This window comes from Xenia sp. Carnegie-2017, unplaced genomic scaffold, assembly GCF_021976095.1.
Source record: "Xenia sp. Carnegie-2017 unplaced genomic scaffold, XeniaSp_v1 HiC_scaffold_2, whole genome shotgun sequence".
Taxonomy (NCBI): domain Eukaryota; kingdom Metazoa; phylum Cnidaria; class Anthozoa; order Malacalcyonacea; family Xeniidae; genus Xenia; species Xenia sp. Carnegie-2017.
This window is the reverse complement of record NW_025813482.1, coordinates 4,465,866-4,484,047: the sequence shown is the minus strand read 5'-3', so window position 1 is coordinate 4,484,047 and position 18,182 is coordinate 4,465,866. Positions and strand designations below refer to the sequence as shown.

Sequence of the window (18,182 nt, the reverse complement as noted above, 5' to 3'; positions counted from 1 at the left end):
ATCATGAGTTAGTAATTTTGGTGATGTTTCCGTGTTTTAGGAACCCGCGAAATTTATCACCAACCAATATCTCAGCCATAGCCTAGTGCTAGACTGAAGGTATGGGGCTCGGCTTAGGATTCCATTTCACGTATTTGTTGAACAAATGATTATTATCGTAATTTGTAGAATCTCTTTAAATATGCTTCTAATCATGTTTCTTACCATCTAACTTTTTTTAATTATTCCACATTTGAATTAATTCAAAAAGTTTTCTAATTTATTCAACGTCGCGTTGGAAACGGTTATTGTGAACACCGTCGGTATCAATGGTCGATATACTTTAATGAACTGTTCATTGCGAACAAGTAATCCCTTAATGTGGTGGTGACCTTTGAATTTTATGTACGTGCAGCTAGAAAGTACTATAACTGGCCTTATGTGTCTTGACCTTTGGAAATATCTACGCAACTAAAATATTCTCCTAGTGTAGTCTGGATATGGTATGCTCGACTGTTTGCATTTACTAACAATAGGGGATGTTTATCATTGATTTGTCAATGCTATAAAACTTCCACGTAGCTCGAATCCTACGTATGGAAACAAATTAATTTTCTTAAGCAATTAATTTTCCCGTTGCAAACATTTAAAATTATTATGTCGTAGGGTCATCGAAAATAATTTCCCTTCTTGGGTCATTTCTTATGGGGCAGCCCCCGTTAATTAGTCATATATTATTTGCAAATTTTCTGCATTGCAATAATTTAGCCTCCTGAAAAGGAAATGGATTTCTTCAATCTTCTTTGTGATGGTGTTTTAACGAACTATTCTATTTTTGATCAAAACTTGACAGAGGTAAATCTGTATCTAAATAAGCTGATATCTAATTTTAGAATTCATATTATGATGATTCTCTGATGACAGCTTTAAAATAAAGCTACTATGTGATTTACAGGAATTATATGCTGATCATAAAGTAGTTAATCATTATGTATGTGTGCTATGCTCTTCTTTGCAGTAGATTTTGACGCATGCTTCATGCATTGTGGCAAGAGTAATTTATTGGATTGTGACTTTCTAAAGTTTGTCATATTTAGATCATAGTTTCGGTGTTTTAAGTGACAAATATTTAAATCAGTCCATTGCATAGCATTATATGATTTTTAGCTGATATTTCTTATTCAAAAATGCATATATTACATGAATTTGACTTTAGGCTTTGTGTTATTTTTTGTGTTGCATATCACTTTTATTTTAAAATCAAAAATGTCTTTTAGATGCTTACATTAAAAGATGAGCTTCTAAAGGTCGGTCACTTGTTTTATCTTGTAACTAGTTTTTCAACACAACTGTCATGTTTTTTCAATATGAACATAATAGCCCAACATAATACTTTTAAGAAAGCCATCACAATAATCAAATAGAGAAGGATTTATTAATTACGTTTCGTAATTAATAAATCCTTCTCTATTTGATTATTGTGATGGCTTTCTTAAAAGTATCATGTTGGGCTATTATGTTCATATTGAAAATTTGCTTTCCGCCTGGCAAATCTCTGTCATGTTTTTATTTAATTACAGTATTCTCTACCTTCAAATCTTTTGATCAACTTGACCTTAACATCTTCCAAGCTATACCGAAGGTACCTTCTTAGTTCTTACATGAAAACTGTAAAATTTATATGTATTTTCTCAATACACACTTTTATTTGAATGATCATGACTCATGTGAGAGTGTTTTACACACCTAAATATATCATTTTTAAAATTATGTTTTAATGAGACAAACTGAGTTTCATGCTGTGTATTTGAATGACAAATGCGAATTCCTCCATGCAGTTTATATGTGTATACAACCCTACTGTTCATATACACTCCCTTTGATTTAGTGCATCCGAATTGAGCACTCCAATAAATGAGCTTGTCCGTCTTGTGAGATTATATTCACCGCAATGGGAAAGTAAGAGTGATATTTTGAAGAAAATTCATAATGATTTTGAAAGGTTAGTCCTCTTTCTTAAGATGTTGTTGGTTTGGCAATTGTGGTTAACTAATTGATTATAATCCTTAAATGTCCAGAACGATCAATTTGTATTCGGTGCTTTCTAATTTTGACCAATTTTGACAGTTTGACAAAAGAAACGGATTTCCTACAACCAGTTCTTGCATATAGTTTGATGTAGATTATGATTGATGTTTGAATTTAAATTTTATGCAACTCATCAACAAATTTTTTTGCCAAAGTAAATGGTTTGAACCCGGAGTATCGTTACATGTTTGTAGATGTAGATCGTCCAGGTTAGTATAGTCCTGAGAAGGACTGTTTCTGTTGTTGTTGACTGACGTTTCGACAACAACAAAAACAGTCCATCTCTGGACTATACCAACCTGGACGATCTACATCTACAAACAAGTAAATTTTTTTACCATTGAATTTAATTTTATATCAGATTTTGTAAGAATTGCATAAAAGGCATAATATATATTGATTTTTCTACAATTTTCATTTAGTAAACAGAGACAGTTGGATATTGCTCTTAAGAAACTGCAATTAGTTGGTTTTGCGGTAGGAAGTTTTAAATCTTACATGGAAAAAATTACTGTCAATATAAAGTGTATTTTTGACACGAAAGAACCAGTCAACGAGTGTCAACTAAAGTTTTGAATGTCAATCTTATACTTATTGTAGTCTAAGAAAATGGAAAAGGAAAAGCGAATAAGGAATTGGGAAAAAGTCTTCTCAAAGGTTATGGTACGTAAGTTAGCTATGTACTAAGTTTTTAAAATATTAACTTGTTGTTTGTTGAAAGATTTTTATTCAGCTCTTGGCTAAAGATAAACTAAGTGTCAACAGTCTAAGTCTGTTGCCGCGCCGTGGACAGCCTGTAAATGGTGTTCACTTACTGTAAAAGTAATGTTTTTTTTAAAAAAAATAAAATGCTTATAAATGATATAAAAATTACATAACATGACCAAACTTGAGGACTGGCTACCCCAGTGTCGGTGAGAATTTTCTTTATTACACATTTACAGTGATTTAGAACTTGGAAGTTATTCGAAATGCTCTAACGACATTTAATTAAAACGTATACAAGACGAAAAATCTTCTCTTTTTCAAGGGGAAGAGTTCTATAAATAGTCAACATTCGTACTCGAGTGAATTCATACAATTTTTTCACAGTCAAAATATTTAAATTGTTTGTTTTATCAATTTTTCGTTAAACATTATCTTAATGTCATCAAAGCCTAACATCATGTTAAACCATTGACTGCTTCCCATCAACTGCCACCTAATTTTCTTCAAAAATGTAATCAAACACATGGTATTGCTATTGAATCATTTATTCACTGTATAAACATTGGTTTGTACAACAGATTCTCGACACTATTCGGCAGTTATTTTAAGCCCCGGTAATATACATTGTTATCAAGAAAGAACAAAAGCAAAGTTAGTGTATTAACAATCTTATATTCGATGGTGTTTCATTTCATCTAAAAAATGCTTTGACTCAAGTACAAAAACACTAAAAACATGTACCATAAAGGACTGCGGTCAGATGGCAACTTTTGCTTACAAATTTTATTTTCATAATTTACTTTGAAAGGTTATGTTTGCCCATAATAAGAAATGTTTTTAGAGTGCTAAAAGTCATGGTCACAGATGGAAATTTTTGATTGCATCGTTGAAAGAAAAGGCAAAAACTGGGTACAAAAAGAATAAATAATTTTCATTTAAATACCATTAAAATCATCTCACAAACCTGAGCTCAAAGTTTGAATAGTTATGCGTTAAGAAAATCACGACTTGATGAGCAAACGAGACTTATTATATTCATCTATAACATTATTTGGAGTTAGGGTTAAAATATTATAATGCCATTAAATGTGAGCAAACATTCTTCTTATTTCATGGATTTTTATAGAGAGATTTTGACTATACCATATCCGTCCAACTCCATGAAAGATATTGAAAGTACGCTAATTTTTTCCTGCAGGCTTTAAAATTCATAAATTTATGTGCCTGTTGCGCTATTTAATTTTTTTTGAAATTTTTTTCGCGTGTTTATTTCTAGGTTCAAAATGTTCCAGTGCTTTTCATAATTACACTAGCAGTCGAAAGAATTTCAAACAATCAACTTTTGCGAAAAATGAAGCTCCAAGCATCCAAGTTGACAGAGTCAACAACAACGAGGCAGGTTTTGAATGTGATGTCATTAAGTTGGCAGCATGGATTTACGGGGGGGTGCGAAGGGGTGCGAACCCCTCCATGCCTTGGATAGAGGCGGTGCATGTGGGGTTCAATTTCCATACAAAATATTAAAGCATACCATGGAATTAAGCAAAAGTAATTGTAATTAATGTATAAGCCGCTTGTAAAAAATATTTATAAGACTTTACAAAATTTTACAAAAATTTTCGGACGTGACACGATGACCCACAAAATAGCCACCCAAATCCAGACTAAACTAAAACACCCCCCTCTAAAAATGATCATGGTCCATCCATTTTTGTTTAAGATCTTCAATTAAGGATGGAGATTTTTGTTTTCCTCATTAAAGTATATAGAGCATAGATCTTTGAAATGCCAGGAAAACACGAATGAGAAATGAAATAATGAAAAAAACTACTCATAAATAGCGTATCGTTCCACTTTTTCAGGATTTTATAGTTGTTTTAACGATTTTAATGAGGTAGTGACTGTACAAACTGGATCGTTTAGTTACGTAAAAGCTGGGATGAAAGAAAAATGTTGATGGAGGAAAATCACATTGGACAAGATGAAGATAAAACGAAGCATTCATTGATTTCAAGGTCAGTAAAAATTCTACAATCTGCAAGACGTCAGTACATTGAATCATATCATCTTTTCTTAGATTCAAATCAAAATATTCATTTGAAAAAGAATCAGGTAGCTAAGAACAGTATGTATATACATTTGTTTGTTCGTGTCCAACTCACTTTTTGCCTTGCTTGGACGTAGAGTTTCGTAATTTCCAAGAATGGAACATATTTTATCACGTAAAACATTTGGAATTCTTTAAAATGACAAACGATTGTAATCTTTCTTAATTTTGTTATACTTCTGTAAAGCTTAATTTTATTTGGGCATTTCCAAAAAAATAGCACTTGTTTTAAAAGATCTTCACTTGCCCTCTGGACTTGCGTTAAATTCAAGTTTATGGAAGAACATCCATATGTGGACCTTCCAAGATTAGCTTAATTAATAGTAGCTATACACATTATATTAATATTCTTGAGAACATTGCCTGCTTTTGTTTTTGAAAGATTCATTTCAATTCTCGCAAAAACCCGGAAGAGATATGGTAGAAAGTCCTACTGGTATTCGTAATATCAGCAATTCTAGATTGTCCGGTCGAAGACATTTCAAAGTAAGGCTTTCCTTTTTTAAATACTACTGACACTTCGGCTTTGACGCATCGAAAATCGCACTTCATACAAAGTTTCCACGAAACGTTAAATTCCGATAAAACACTGATTTGTTTCGACTCCTTCTAAACCTCTGCATTATAGAGATTTTTAAAATCAGTTGTACACGTAAGCTCATCAGTGTCTTTGAATTATAAATTATAGCATAAAAACGTGTCTTTTTTTGACGAGTCATCGGAAATAAATAAAACATGCATTCAAGAAGACAAAAGCGTTGGAACAGAGGAGAAAGAATACAAAAGGTTGAGGAATCACGTTTATATTTTTTAGTTGCTTATTGCAGCATGTCATGAAAACCATATCGGAATTATCAGAACACGTCTTGTATTATCGACTATGTTGCATCGTTATTTGATTTTGCAAATTCTGAAATGGAATTTAAGAAAATGACCATCACTAGCTTATACCATCAATATGGTGATGACCGGGAGGACACATTATTGTACATATTGTATATAGTTGTATGTTTATACAAAACAGATATAGGGGTATTGTAGAATTGATGGGAATCCTCTAAGAAAAATTTTTTCCTTGTGCTCTCTGACGTCATGATTTGAAATATTTGCGACTGCATGCAATGTGTGAGATGTGTCTTGAAAGTGAAATTAACTAACATTATTAGATATTTTCTCAAATTGGGCCCCTTTGTCGCATGGGGAGCGGGGAGGGGCAATGCAAAATATCCGCGTACATATATACTTTACAGAATAGCTTGATTCAAAATATTTGAAATCAACCAGTATTGTATTCGCTCATTTCAGATTCCTACATGTGTTGACGTACAAACCTGAATGTAATCTAGGTAGGGTTTGTAATTTTGTGTTATTTTTTAATGTAATTTTGTAATGCTGAACGTACAAATCTTTGGAAAACATTTTTTCATATACTGTCTTAATAAACAAAGCTAAATACAATACTTAAAAGAAAAACTACGGTAAATATGTTTTCAAATGATTTTTATTGATAATATAACTTTTTCATTATTGGGATTAATTCTTTATTGTTTAGTAAACGCAGTGTCTGAACCAACGTGTACAATAAGTTTTGGAAAGCAAATATTTAAAAGCAAGCCTTACACTGATAATGGTGGGATGCTAACATCTGAAATCGACAACACACCGCCACCAAACAAGTTAGTAATTCTTTCAAACTTGATGTTGTATCATTTAACATCGTCTATATTCCTGAAGTAAATAAGGAAAAAGAAAAATTGCAATTCTTAATCATTTGCAAGTATAACAATGAAGTATAAAGCACTTAACGTACTAAAAATGTAGACACTTTGGAAATGTTTATAAAATCATACAACAAATACAGCAATCAAAATGTTACCTGTCTAGGTAATGAATATGGGATGGTATTGTAGTATTGTATTAGTGGTGACTGATTGAACTTTGTCGATCTCATGTTCGTACTCAACAATGTCTGTATAGATATTTGTTTTCATCAGATTTATTCAACAGCTTGTTGCATTTATATATCTTTATAGTCAGTTCCAGGAGTTTAGTTTCCAATTACCTAACGATAATGAATACACACATGGACAAGGCTTTACAAACATCAACTCACTTTGTCTAAGAATAGCTGTTCAAGGCAATGATGGTGAACAAATCGATGCAATGTCGACAATTGAATACGACGAATTGAATATTTTGGTTTGTAAAACTTTTTGATGTCTTTAATGGGATAGATGTTTGAAACTTTGAATCATGATTACATTCCGTCGGCAATCCCCGACCATAAAGTCCAACTTTGAAAATAATTCTTCTTAAAATTACCATTGCTTTTAACAAGTTAACTATCCATGGACAATAGTCGATCTTATTTTTGCAATTGTTTTTATAGAGTCACCAATTCAGGTAAAATAACTTAAAATAAACTTATGAGAACGCTTATACTCGGAAAAATCTACATAGGTTATGTTAACACCTGCAGTTTTACGATAAACAAAACTCGTTTGATGTACATTGTTGGCTTGTAGAACAAATATAAAATACATACGATTGTTGAGAATGGCACTACATCAATATCATCCTCTAAAGAGTTAAGGATTATCTTAACGTCACTTGAGAAGATTAGATCTTAACCTTCATCAGATAAGATGCCTAAGATTGAATCAATGTAGACGAACGAGATGAATAATTTGTGCTGTTTCGTGGGTGACAATGCTTTGAGTTTTCCTTAGCTCAATTGCTTCAAAAGTTCCCTTTTTTTTTTGTACGTTTTAAGTGGGTACGCTGTTTCTACTTAATCAGTAATGTCATAAATTTTCGTTTTTCTTTAGCCAAACCTTCCAGATCCAGTGGATATACCTACCAATTATCCACTGTTATCATTAAAATCCGATAAAGACACAAAGTTCAACGCAGTAGTTGGTCATGTTCCTATTATTTGCTACAAGGTGAGGTGACGAGCAATGTGATTTTCCCACAAAATATCCATTGTTTTTTCTACACGAACATTATTATTAATGTGACGATATCTTTTGTATTTTAAATTTTTCTTTATTTTGTGTTTATGTTTCTCCATTGAAGACAAAACAAGAGAGGTAAAAACTTTTTTTTACTTGATGGAGTTGTTGTAAATTAACTTGTGCGAGCTGCCAAAAACAAAAATATTTTCAGTCAAACACAAGTGAAATGCAGTAGATAATTTAATGTTATGATGGGAAGCAATATTTGTTCATTGGTTCTGTTTTTGTTTTAAATTACAAACGTTTTCTCACTTATCGTTCCATTAAATACAAAATGTATAGTTTCATATTTTATAGGTTTGAGCTTGACTAGTTGTGTCATGTGTAGAAACTGTCTCACTATCAAATATTTTGATTATTTTGTTGATATTTAGGTTGCGTTTTGTGGAAAGATCATCTCAGACCTTAACCTTTAACGAGTAAGTATATATCATTGTGATGATCAACTTATCGATCAGGGGAAAGCTTGTTTGAATAAACAAATAAAAAAGCAAGCAGTCTATTGTCACATCCCCCTTCTTTTACCCTGTTTCATCTATATTCTGAAGAATTGCTCTTTTGTTCTTCTTATGTTAATAGTTTAACATAATAACTTATGTTGTACTATTTGTCCTCCATAAAGTTTTTCAGCCAGAGTAAATCACCTTTGCTTACGAGTTTTTCAAGACTATATATATATTCTTTATATATCTATTCTGAATGTTTATGTTGATGAAAATTTTTCATTGTTTTTAAGGTTGGTTGAAGAGATCCTGGCAGAGAAGAAGTGAGTTAAATTTGAAATTATTTTTGGGAAGGAGGGTGGTGAATGTATTCATGAATGTAAAATATAAGATATACATGGGAAATCGGCCAAGGATTGGCAAGGGGAGTATTAAAATCATAATGTCCAAAAAAAATTACTGAGTTTTGTGTGTCGAATCATCACTCCACCTTTACGACCGTTTTTTATGTGAGGTGTAAGTGCGAGCTCCTTATTGCAATAAATTTATTGCACCCATATTGGAGCATATAATTTAATGTCTTAGCAAATTTAAAATACCAGTTATACCACAATGAGAGGTAAAATTGTTGTGATAAACTTAGTAAACATAAAATTGAACGTCTTGCCCCCCCCACCCTTCAGTATCCTCCTGGACCAACATCCGGGTCATCATTTTCCACCACTATGTCACAAAATTTGACTGTTCGCCATAATGGGGAAGTATAGAGTGGTGCAGTAATACAATTTACTATTATATCGACCAATTTTTTTCTAAATTTATATAATATTAATAACACTTATTAAATATCCAGTGATAAACAGTCAGAAATTTTAATGCATTAGTGTTATATAAATACTTAATATTTTTGTTAAATGGTTTTTTGCAAGATTAATGTTTTGGTGGTCAAGGCTGAGAACCTCACAATGACCATAAAACAACAGCATCTTGTGTAGTTAACATTGGCCTTAAAAAGCTGAGATTATTTGGACCGTTGTCACTAGGATGCATTTATAGTAAAGTAATTTGAATGAGTTGTTCCCACCTTTGGGCACAGTCTGTTTTCTGGTATCAGTATCCATGAGTAGTTAATTTCTCTGACTTAACAATTTATGACTACCAGAATTTAAAATTATTTTGTATTTGCAGTATACAGTAGAGTTCTTTCACATTAGTTTAAATAACTATGATCATGGGAGAACATATTTATCTGCTTGCAGAAATTTACCAAGACATTATTTGGTTACTTGTAACTAGTGATTGATTTAAGTCAAGATTTAAAATACAATAACACATTTTAATGGAAATTTTGAACATTAAAACACACAATATGATACAATTTTAAGTTTGACTTTACCTAAGAAAAATTGGTAATAAGATAATTGTTTGCATACAAGCTTCCAGTTTCCTTAGAAGATACACTGATGATACAATGACAAAATATTGTTTTATGGAATTGCCTTTCTTTTCATTGACCAAGTTCATAAAAAATCGTCGTTTGTATAGTTTCCAAGTTTCAATGCTTTAGAATTTTACTTTATTTTGAGTCCGTGATGCTTTAAAGAATATTAAGTTTGCTCAAGTACGTTGTGGATGTACAAAGTCAAACCACACAGACAAAGTAAGAAATTTATGCGATAAATAAGCAAGAAAACTTATCAATACTCTTCTCACAAACATGTTACTGCTCAATGGTCACCACAAGGAGGTTCTCAATCCTCGCTGTTAAAAATTCCCGAAGAAAACCAGTTAAAAAGTTGTACCTAGGCAATAATACAGCCGCCATGTTGGTTCTTTCTCCCTCACAATAGCGGACAGAAAAGCTGTGACGTCACGTGCCAACACACTGTTGTGTTGGCGACGTTGGCGTCGTTGGTGTTATAAAATATTGTTGATTTAAGCTTGAGCACTACCATATTGACGCTATGGGATCAAAATCATCGAAAGAAACCGACGAAGATAAAACTACCAGTACATTATTGGATCCGTGGCCTTATAAGTTTATTGATACAAGTGAAATCAACTCCACAGCAGAACCAAAGATGTTCAAAAAATTCACGAGAAAAGTTGATGATATGGAATCACCAGTTTTAACATCAACGACCTCACCATTAGTTTTTCTTCACGATGAGAATTGCCTTCTTGCCGGTGGTGTAGATTTTAACCTTGATGGTTCAGGCGTCCAGAAGTTGGTGAATAAACAAGTATTTTGTCCTAATGAATTAGCCCTCTTTCATTACTGCAGTGGGAGAATTATAACACTTGCCAAACATAGAATCCGCGATATTTCTACCTGTAAAAATATCGTTTTGAGGATCTTAGCATATAAGGGCCCTTCATATCTTGAAATCTGGCAATGTGAAAATCCTTTTAATTTCATCAATTTTGTCAGTGCCAAAGTCAACATATCTCGTATTGACATACTTAAACAAGGAAGCATTGTATGTGATGTGTCATGTTGTTCAATATCACCAAATGGTAAATACGTAGTTCTTGCTGTGTCTTCAAACTTTTTTACCATAAGAGATAAATGTCGTTTGGAGGTGTACACCTTCCTAAAAAACAAACTGACAAAAAAACATGTTCATTTTCTTAACAAAATATTCAAGCAAGTTGAATTCATTTCAAGTTTGGGCTTTTCCTCTGACAGTAAAATCTTAGCAGCTGGTTGTGAATTGTTGGATGGTTCAGGAAAAGTGCTTCTTTCATCTATGGTAAAACAACAAATGATTGTTGAACTTGAGGGGATGTTTATTGGTCAGGTGCTATGTGGATAGCGTTCAACCCATCATTCACAAACCAACTTGTCACTGTTACATGTGATGGTTTCATACGATTGTGGAACATTCAATCATTCAATGATGGCATTATATTACCTTCTAGCTCTGTCAAAAATAGTCTTGTTATGAACAATGTTGCTGGAGTACATGTCAATTCACAACCAAGATTTTCACCAGATGGAAGTATGCTTGCTATGACCATATCTGATGGTCGAATTGTTATATTTGACATTTTTAGTGTTGAAGTACTCTGGACCATAACACTACCACATTTTCATCGTTCTACAAACTACTTACGTGCTCCAACAAGTTTGTGTTTTTCAAAATCTTGCGAGTATCTTGCTATTGGAAATATGGCAAATTTTGCATCTTTATGGTTGTTGCCTAGATCTCATTTCTCTCTGAAGCATTTTTGCAGAACTAAAATTATCAGCAATTGCCCACCAAAATCAGTTTGCAAACTTCCAATTCCTGAAGATTTAAAGCGTTACTTGCTCTACAAAATCTAAGAATAGTTCATCAATAGAAAAATGTAACCATTGCTCAACATGTTCTGTTCTTTATTGTTGTTGATTAACATTGTATTGTATGTTTTTATTGTATTGCACAAAAATATTTTACTTAAGAAAATATTCAGGGAGCTAATTATCTAAATCGGGTTATTTGTTGGTTGTTGTCATGGACTACGGTACCAATATCAATAAAAGATTGACAATTTTGAAATGACTTTTCTTGCTGAACTTTCACCAGGGAAAATAATACATTATTTAAAAGCTGTTGTTGCTACGAAATTATAACTGTATTTCATTACATTTACGTACACTACTCATGATGATCCATTGTGCAGGGGAGGGGGGGAGTTTAAAGTCGGAGGCTTAATGTAGACCCAAAAACTATTGTATTTTGCCTCAAAAATGGACTGTTAAACTCAATCTTGAAAGGGAGTTGCAGTTCTCCCGATCTTACCCTTGTGCTGTGAATAAGTACAGTATAGAGTTCAGAATTTCTGTTGCGAAAAAATATGTTTCAATTTAACACTGATATTATACATTTAAGTTATGAGATTCAATGATTCAATTTTTAGTTCATTTTAGTGTGATGATACTACCTTTAATAGACACGTTGCATGTTGATTGGCCATAAACTTTTCATGTTAACTACCAATACTTCCAATTTTTATTTCATGTTTTTTTGCGTTTCATATGTGCATGTAGAAAAAAAGAAGAAGAGGTAAACAAAGAGGTTGTTCTTTTCTACCTACGTTTTTACCAATATCATTGCAAGTAAGAAAACTGAACTGCTCTTTGTGCAATTTCCAGGAGGTGAAAATCTACTCAGAAGCTGATTTTCGCCAAATAATGAATGGACATTTTATTGAACTGGAAAACTTGAAGAAAGAATATGAGTAAGTTCTGAGCAAAATATTGATCTTCGAAATTCGATTAAAAAGAAGACCATGGAATATAATTGATCACTCAATAGAATTGAAAGACTAGTGTTAACTCAAATTGATAAGAAGATGGTATTTAGAGAAATATTGTTTATTGAAGGTTTTGGAGCTAGTTGGCATCATTAATTTCCAAGTGATAATCGCCAAAAGAAACGCCAAGTTTTGTAGTGTTACTCATTAACTAAAAGAGCACAGTTAGAAAATCCCTTTTTGATATTTTTTATTTTATCTTCTCTTACAACCAAAGAAAAGAAGCAAGAAAATTCTTAATCTGGAAAAACCTTTAATCAAAGTCTTCAAAAAATAGTTAATTGCGTTACCACACGTCTTTTTTAATATAATTACATGAAATTAAAAAAACCCACTAGTGATGCGTTACTATTAAAAATTGAGTGTGCTACCTTTGCTTGACTTTTACTATATCATGCATTTATTTTGTTTTTAAAATTCACCCGTAGTTTTAATTCTCTAAAGCGTGTGATATGACTTTATATTACGTCACAGACTACAACTTCAAGAGATACATCTATTTTACACAAGTGGATCTCCAGATGGTTTTTCAAATGCTTCGTCAGCCGGACCTAAAGTCGTTAGTGGTGAGCAGCATTTTCTTGTATGTATCTCTACTGTACAATAGTAAATGTAAATGTTGTTTTACTTAGTTTTCTGCTGTCTGTAATAATCCACAGATTTGTTCAAGAAGATACTTATAGAGATTTTTGAAGTTGAATACATATTATGAGTTTAGATATGTCATGTCTTTCGACATAAAGTTGTCATTATTGTGAACTAAACACACCCGATTGTCAAATCATTTGATGTGTGTGTACAACTCCTAATTTGTAACCATACAACATTACAAGAGCAAACGGAATGGAAAGCAAGTACAATAAACTCGATAATAAATTCAAAATAAATCTTCAATTTTTTTTAGCGTGCTTACGTATAGCATAGTCAACCTGCAAGTTTTAGTCCTGTTGTTTTTTCCATTAAGTGTGTAAAATTCTGATTGGCTTGGACTTAAAATAGTGGCAAATGATCTTGTGCAAGCTACAATAATACACTATTGGTCTATTTCAATAAAAATGCTTTTTTTGAACTTAGTAAGGTTGCTTAAACTTATTTCTTTTGTAATAAATTAGGGCTGTGCAAACTCCGGTTTTTCAGTTCCGGCTCCGGGCTCTTATCAAATCTGAACTCCGGCTTCAAACTCCGGCTCCGGCTATTTTATAACTCGAATCACTGATTGTGGCTGTTGATTTTGAAATTCACCGTTCAACAGTTTAAGGTATATTATTAATTAAATTTTTATATGTAAAGTTAAATTGTCCGTACTTTGAATCATGCATAAATTAGCATGTGTGAACGCAATCTAGCGTCATGTTGTGTCATGCATAAAATGCTTTATATTCATGCAAGTTTTTCAATTTTAGCCGATAGTTATCGTTCGTTGATACAAAAATGTTTTGATCAGACTTGTTTACCAAAGTTTGACAGTATTATGCAGCACAAACATCTGCTACCGGAGTTTTGCCGGAGATGAACAAACTCCGGTTCCGGCAGGCAAAATAGCCGGAGCTTCGGCCTAACTCCGGCCTCCGGTACTCCAGTGCACAGCACTGTAATAAATTTATGATTCAGGAAGTTTCATCGGACAGAAATCATAGCATCCTTTTACATTTATCATGTAGCTAGTACATCGCCAGTACTTGAAAACCGTGCATCGTTCGTCAGGTCAACACCGACCACTCGAGAAAGTAGCAGAAGGCCACGTACTGCCGATTTAACGTAAGAACTTTTGTAAAAAATGACATGTTGAATACTAACTCAAGTAATTAACATTTGCGCATATATTGTGTCATGGAAGTGTTCCGTTTATGTATTCTATACCTGTTCTTTTTTTATGTTACTACAGATACGGTATTTCCTCTCGCCCCCAGTCTCTTATTACTCCCCCTCCTTTTAAAAATTTCCAACTTGAAATGTATCCAAATATAATCCCTTGTGGGACTAAATAGAGAAAATACGATGATGTTGTTCATTTCTTATCCTTTCCAATGTTTTATTTCCTGCAATTTCTTAAGGACAACTCAAACAAAGAAAAGTAAACTTGGGCAATCTCTACCTCAGCGGGGCAAAGATCTTCCTGAAAACGTTTGTATATAAAGCTTTTATTTTAGCATTAAAGCCATTTGGCAATAGGATATTTTTATATTTTAGTTCCTGGACAGATTGGAATATTTTTCAAAAGCAAGTGCCAAATATCATGATGAATTGACCCAAAAACGAAGAAAGCGGTTTGTCTTTTGATTTTATTTCCTCGTTCAAATTTTGATTTCTACACTGTAAAAACTGATTGGTTAAAATAACCATATGATTGGTTAAAGTAACCACAAAAATTCTGGTTAAAGTGGTTAAATGCATCTGAGGTAACCAATTTTTATGGGTTTTTTAACCAATCAGTTTTTATAGTATATATGCCATAACTGTTGTGGATGATTTTTTTATCATATTCGGATCATGTTTGACAGAATGCGAAGGGCTCTAACCCTGTTGTGTAGCAATCCCGCAAATTTCTTCATGTTGCATGTAAAGCACTCTTCATTCTCTTCGTAGGTCTGTTTTCGAAATCTATTGTTTTTACATTGAGTGAACAGCAAAATATTTACATGTCATGAACGTAGGAGTTTCCAGTTTTGTTTGACCGAGTTTGGTATGACAAACGTAATTTAGTCCTGTTCCCCGCGCCATAAACAAACTTGCGGGCTGTTAGGCCACTGTTGAAACTTCAGAAATTAATCTATTAAATTATTCTATCTTCCCATGAATTAATTTGGGTATATATTTATAGGTTCAAGAGAGTTATGAACTTCAATTGGCAACACAGAACAGATTAAGTGCTAAGCACGATGAAATGGATTTTAACGGTAAGGAGTTTTTGTCTCGAGTTTTCGATCATTTTTGTGATTTGCCGAAAGCTTTTCTTATCAGAAATGCATCAAATATTAAACTTTTTCATAAACTCAACACAATTTTCACATCAATTTTTGCATGCGTTTGTTTCCGTTTTATATTTGTTTTTTCTTCATCTAGATGTATGCCTCCCTGCCTTGTTTATGCCATCAAGAAATGGAATCGTATACTCGCCCAAAGCTACTCTGTATTTCCATCCTTCTGGTAAGATATTTGCTTCTCGCCGTTATATGATCTGTGTTTTTCTATGGTTTGTGATCATTTTTACAGGAGCTACAAAGAATCGTTTTACACAAGCGCCATCTGTCTTCAAACTTCCATCGTCCGTTGAGAGAAATGTATCCTTGAAAGTTTAGTCGATTCACTGATCAGAAATCAATAAATTTTCGCTATGCTATTGTTGTTTTAAAACAAAAATTAATTCTTGAAATCTGTAAAATCCGTTCATTATTTTTTTCACTGATGTATATGATACAGAACCTAGGATTGAAGTCTTCACAAAATTTAGAATTAGGTAAATCCTTTGTAGTTTCAAGCACGGGATTCGAAATTTAAATAGTTCACTACATACTAAAAACTGTTGTGCTGTCGGCTTTGAAAGTTTCATCTTTCATTGTATCATCTATACGACATACTGACCTCTAATTTGCTAAATCAATGTATTTGGGGAAACTTTCCAATGGTGACTTTAATCAATAATGCCTTAACTAGTTATTTAAGTCTGCTTCAGTTCTGAATTTATTCCGCATGAGTGAAAATTTCATTCATAATGGACCTTCGTGGTTAGCATCGGCTAAGCGTTCACAATCAGCTGTTGTTCCGAGAAAAAAGAGCGAAACGACATCTTAACAAGAAGTTCACAAAAATGTAGTAAATACAAAATGAGAATCGTAGAAAAAAGAGATTTAGTTTCATTCAACGTCCTAAATAAAGCAGAAACTCTTTGTGAGGAGGAGACGTTGTACATCCGCGCCTCGCCACATTCTAGTTGAAAAATGTTAGTGGCTATCGGTGTTTCTCCATTCTGATGTTGCAATTATATACGCAAGATGGATATACGACACATCTTAATGGTTTATTTGCCATTACTCTCGGAACATTTTTCAAGCTTCCGCTTTTGGCTTTGTAAGCACTGTAAGCACTTCATAATTTTTTACGTAATTCAATTGCTGTTTGTAAACCAAAGATTAAATAAATTAACAAGACATCGTTAGCTGGCTTGTACATGCAAACGGTGGTTGCCTAGCTACAGTGGTGGACTGCAGTGTGGGTGAGGGGCTTGAGGCTTCAGCCCCCAAATAATAATTTTGAAAGATTTAAAATCTTTCGCCCAATCCCTCAAATCACCCCTAAATAACATAACTTTGATGTTAAGTAATAAATATTTGACAGACTTCTGTATTGTACACGTACCAGCAGACGCATTAAAATTTGTGTAAATAGGATTATGTGTACGTAGGAATCCTTAAATGAAATTTCTGGAGATTAGATTTTCAAAGTATACCAGTAAGCATCCCTTGAAATCTCATCCTTCTCCAATAAGCCATAAAGTGTCTGCCACTGCCTAGATGTTACTGTTGATCTTAAACTGGAACCACAGCCTTGATTTAGTATTATGTATGAATAATGGTGAAGCCAGCTCGAACTTGCGAATACAATGCAAAATTTTCAGCAAAATTACTATTCGTGTCTTTTGAATATTAATTTCATTCATGGTTTTTTCAGTGAATAAACGGAAAAAATATTTGCATTGTAGTAAAGAACGGGCTGTTATTGGTACTGTGCATGAAAATTGAAGTTTTTAACAGTTCGTATAAGGTAATAAACTTCATTTCGTGTAAAAAATATCTCAGTTGAGCCTATGTGTTTTAACAGAATTTTTGCGAGCTCAAAGTACGAAGTCCATCTGTCGATTGAGTTTAACAGATATGCTAGACAATAAAACATTTTACCTAACACGTATCCATTTGACAAAGAGTTATTTAACTGGTAAATTGCAGTCTCTATTGTAGATCGTTGCTGATCTTGAAGCAATATAAATGCATGCCATGCGCATCTATTTTTTAAGTATCCACATTCAGAAAATATATGTTTGGTGTTTCCACGATCAACATTTTTCACAGCATGTTTTTATTGTCTATGAATCGCCTCACTGCGCGAGAAATTTTACCTGCATCTAACACTTCATTTTTGTGCCTTCCTTAAATATGTTTCTCGACGGAATGATTTGGTCGGCATGACTTTAATGGCAGAATTTCCTTGCTCCTTGTTTTACTTAGCCGTTACATTGTTTACTCGAAAATCCCTGCATTTCTTCCCAGTTCCCATGTTGTTTTACTTTCATTCTTTTGGCTCGTAAAACCATTAAAGTCAAGACAATATCCTTTATCGAAGGGTCTTTATTAAGATATGGAATATAGTATTCTTAAATTTCGTAGGTATTTTCTCAGTATTTTCTGTTTTGAACTAATTTTAATTCCTGCGTTTTCGCAGCTCTCGAAAATGCTTTTCATATTTTCTTTTCAAAAGTATGACAGCATGAGCTCGGCAAAATTTTGCAATATGAGAATATTTGAAATTTTAAGAATATCAACAAGG

At 33.0% G+C, this 18,182-nt stretch overlaps 1 protein-coding gene across 2 annotated transcripts; it reads left to right on the top strand.

Annotated features, from left to right (window-relative positions):
- The first annotated feature begins 294 nt into the window (after positions 1 to 294).
- LOC124439896 lies at positions 295 to 17,546 on the top strand. Of its 2 annotated transcripts, none has more exons than XM_046990179.1 (31): positions 295 to 482; positions 748 to 834; positions 1,257 to 1,286; positions 1,560 to 1,621; positions 1,868 to 1,981; positions 2,490 to 2,544; positions 2,668 to 2,730; positions 3,617 to 3,684; positions 3,902 to 3,951; positions 4,052 to 4,170; positions 4,699 to 4,790; positions 4,853 to 4,887; positions 5,265 to 5,368; positions 5,571 to 5,668; positions 6,188 to 6,228; positions 6,435 to 6,558; positions 6,916 to 7,081; positions 7,711 to 7,827; positions 7,961 to 7,974; positions 8,274 to 8,318; positions 8,636 to 8,665; positions 12,376 to 12,391; positions 12,481 to 12,566; positions 13,116 to 13,207; positions 14,303 to 14,399; positions 14,696 to 14,765; positions 14,832 to 14,908; positions 15,463 to 15,538; positions 15,705 to 15,788; positions 15,855 to 15,922; positions 16,305 to 17,546. In XM_046990179.1, exons 1-28 carry the CDS (start codon positions 480 to 482, stop codon positions 15,506 to 15,508), a joined length of 2,001 nt encoding a protein of 666 aa, XP_046846135.1. In that variant the 5' UTR covers positions 295 to 479; the 3' UTR covers positions 15,509 to 15,538; positions 15,705 to 15,788; positions 15,855 to 15,922; positions 16,305 to 17,546. The 2 variants fall into 2 exon arrangements, with proteins under 2 accessions (XP_046846135.1, XP_046846134.1); XM_046990178.1 differs by having other exon boundaries at positions 12,376 to 12,403.
- Positions 17,547 to 18,182: the final 636 nt, after the last annotated feature.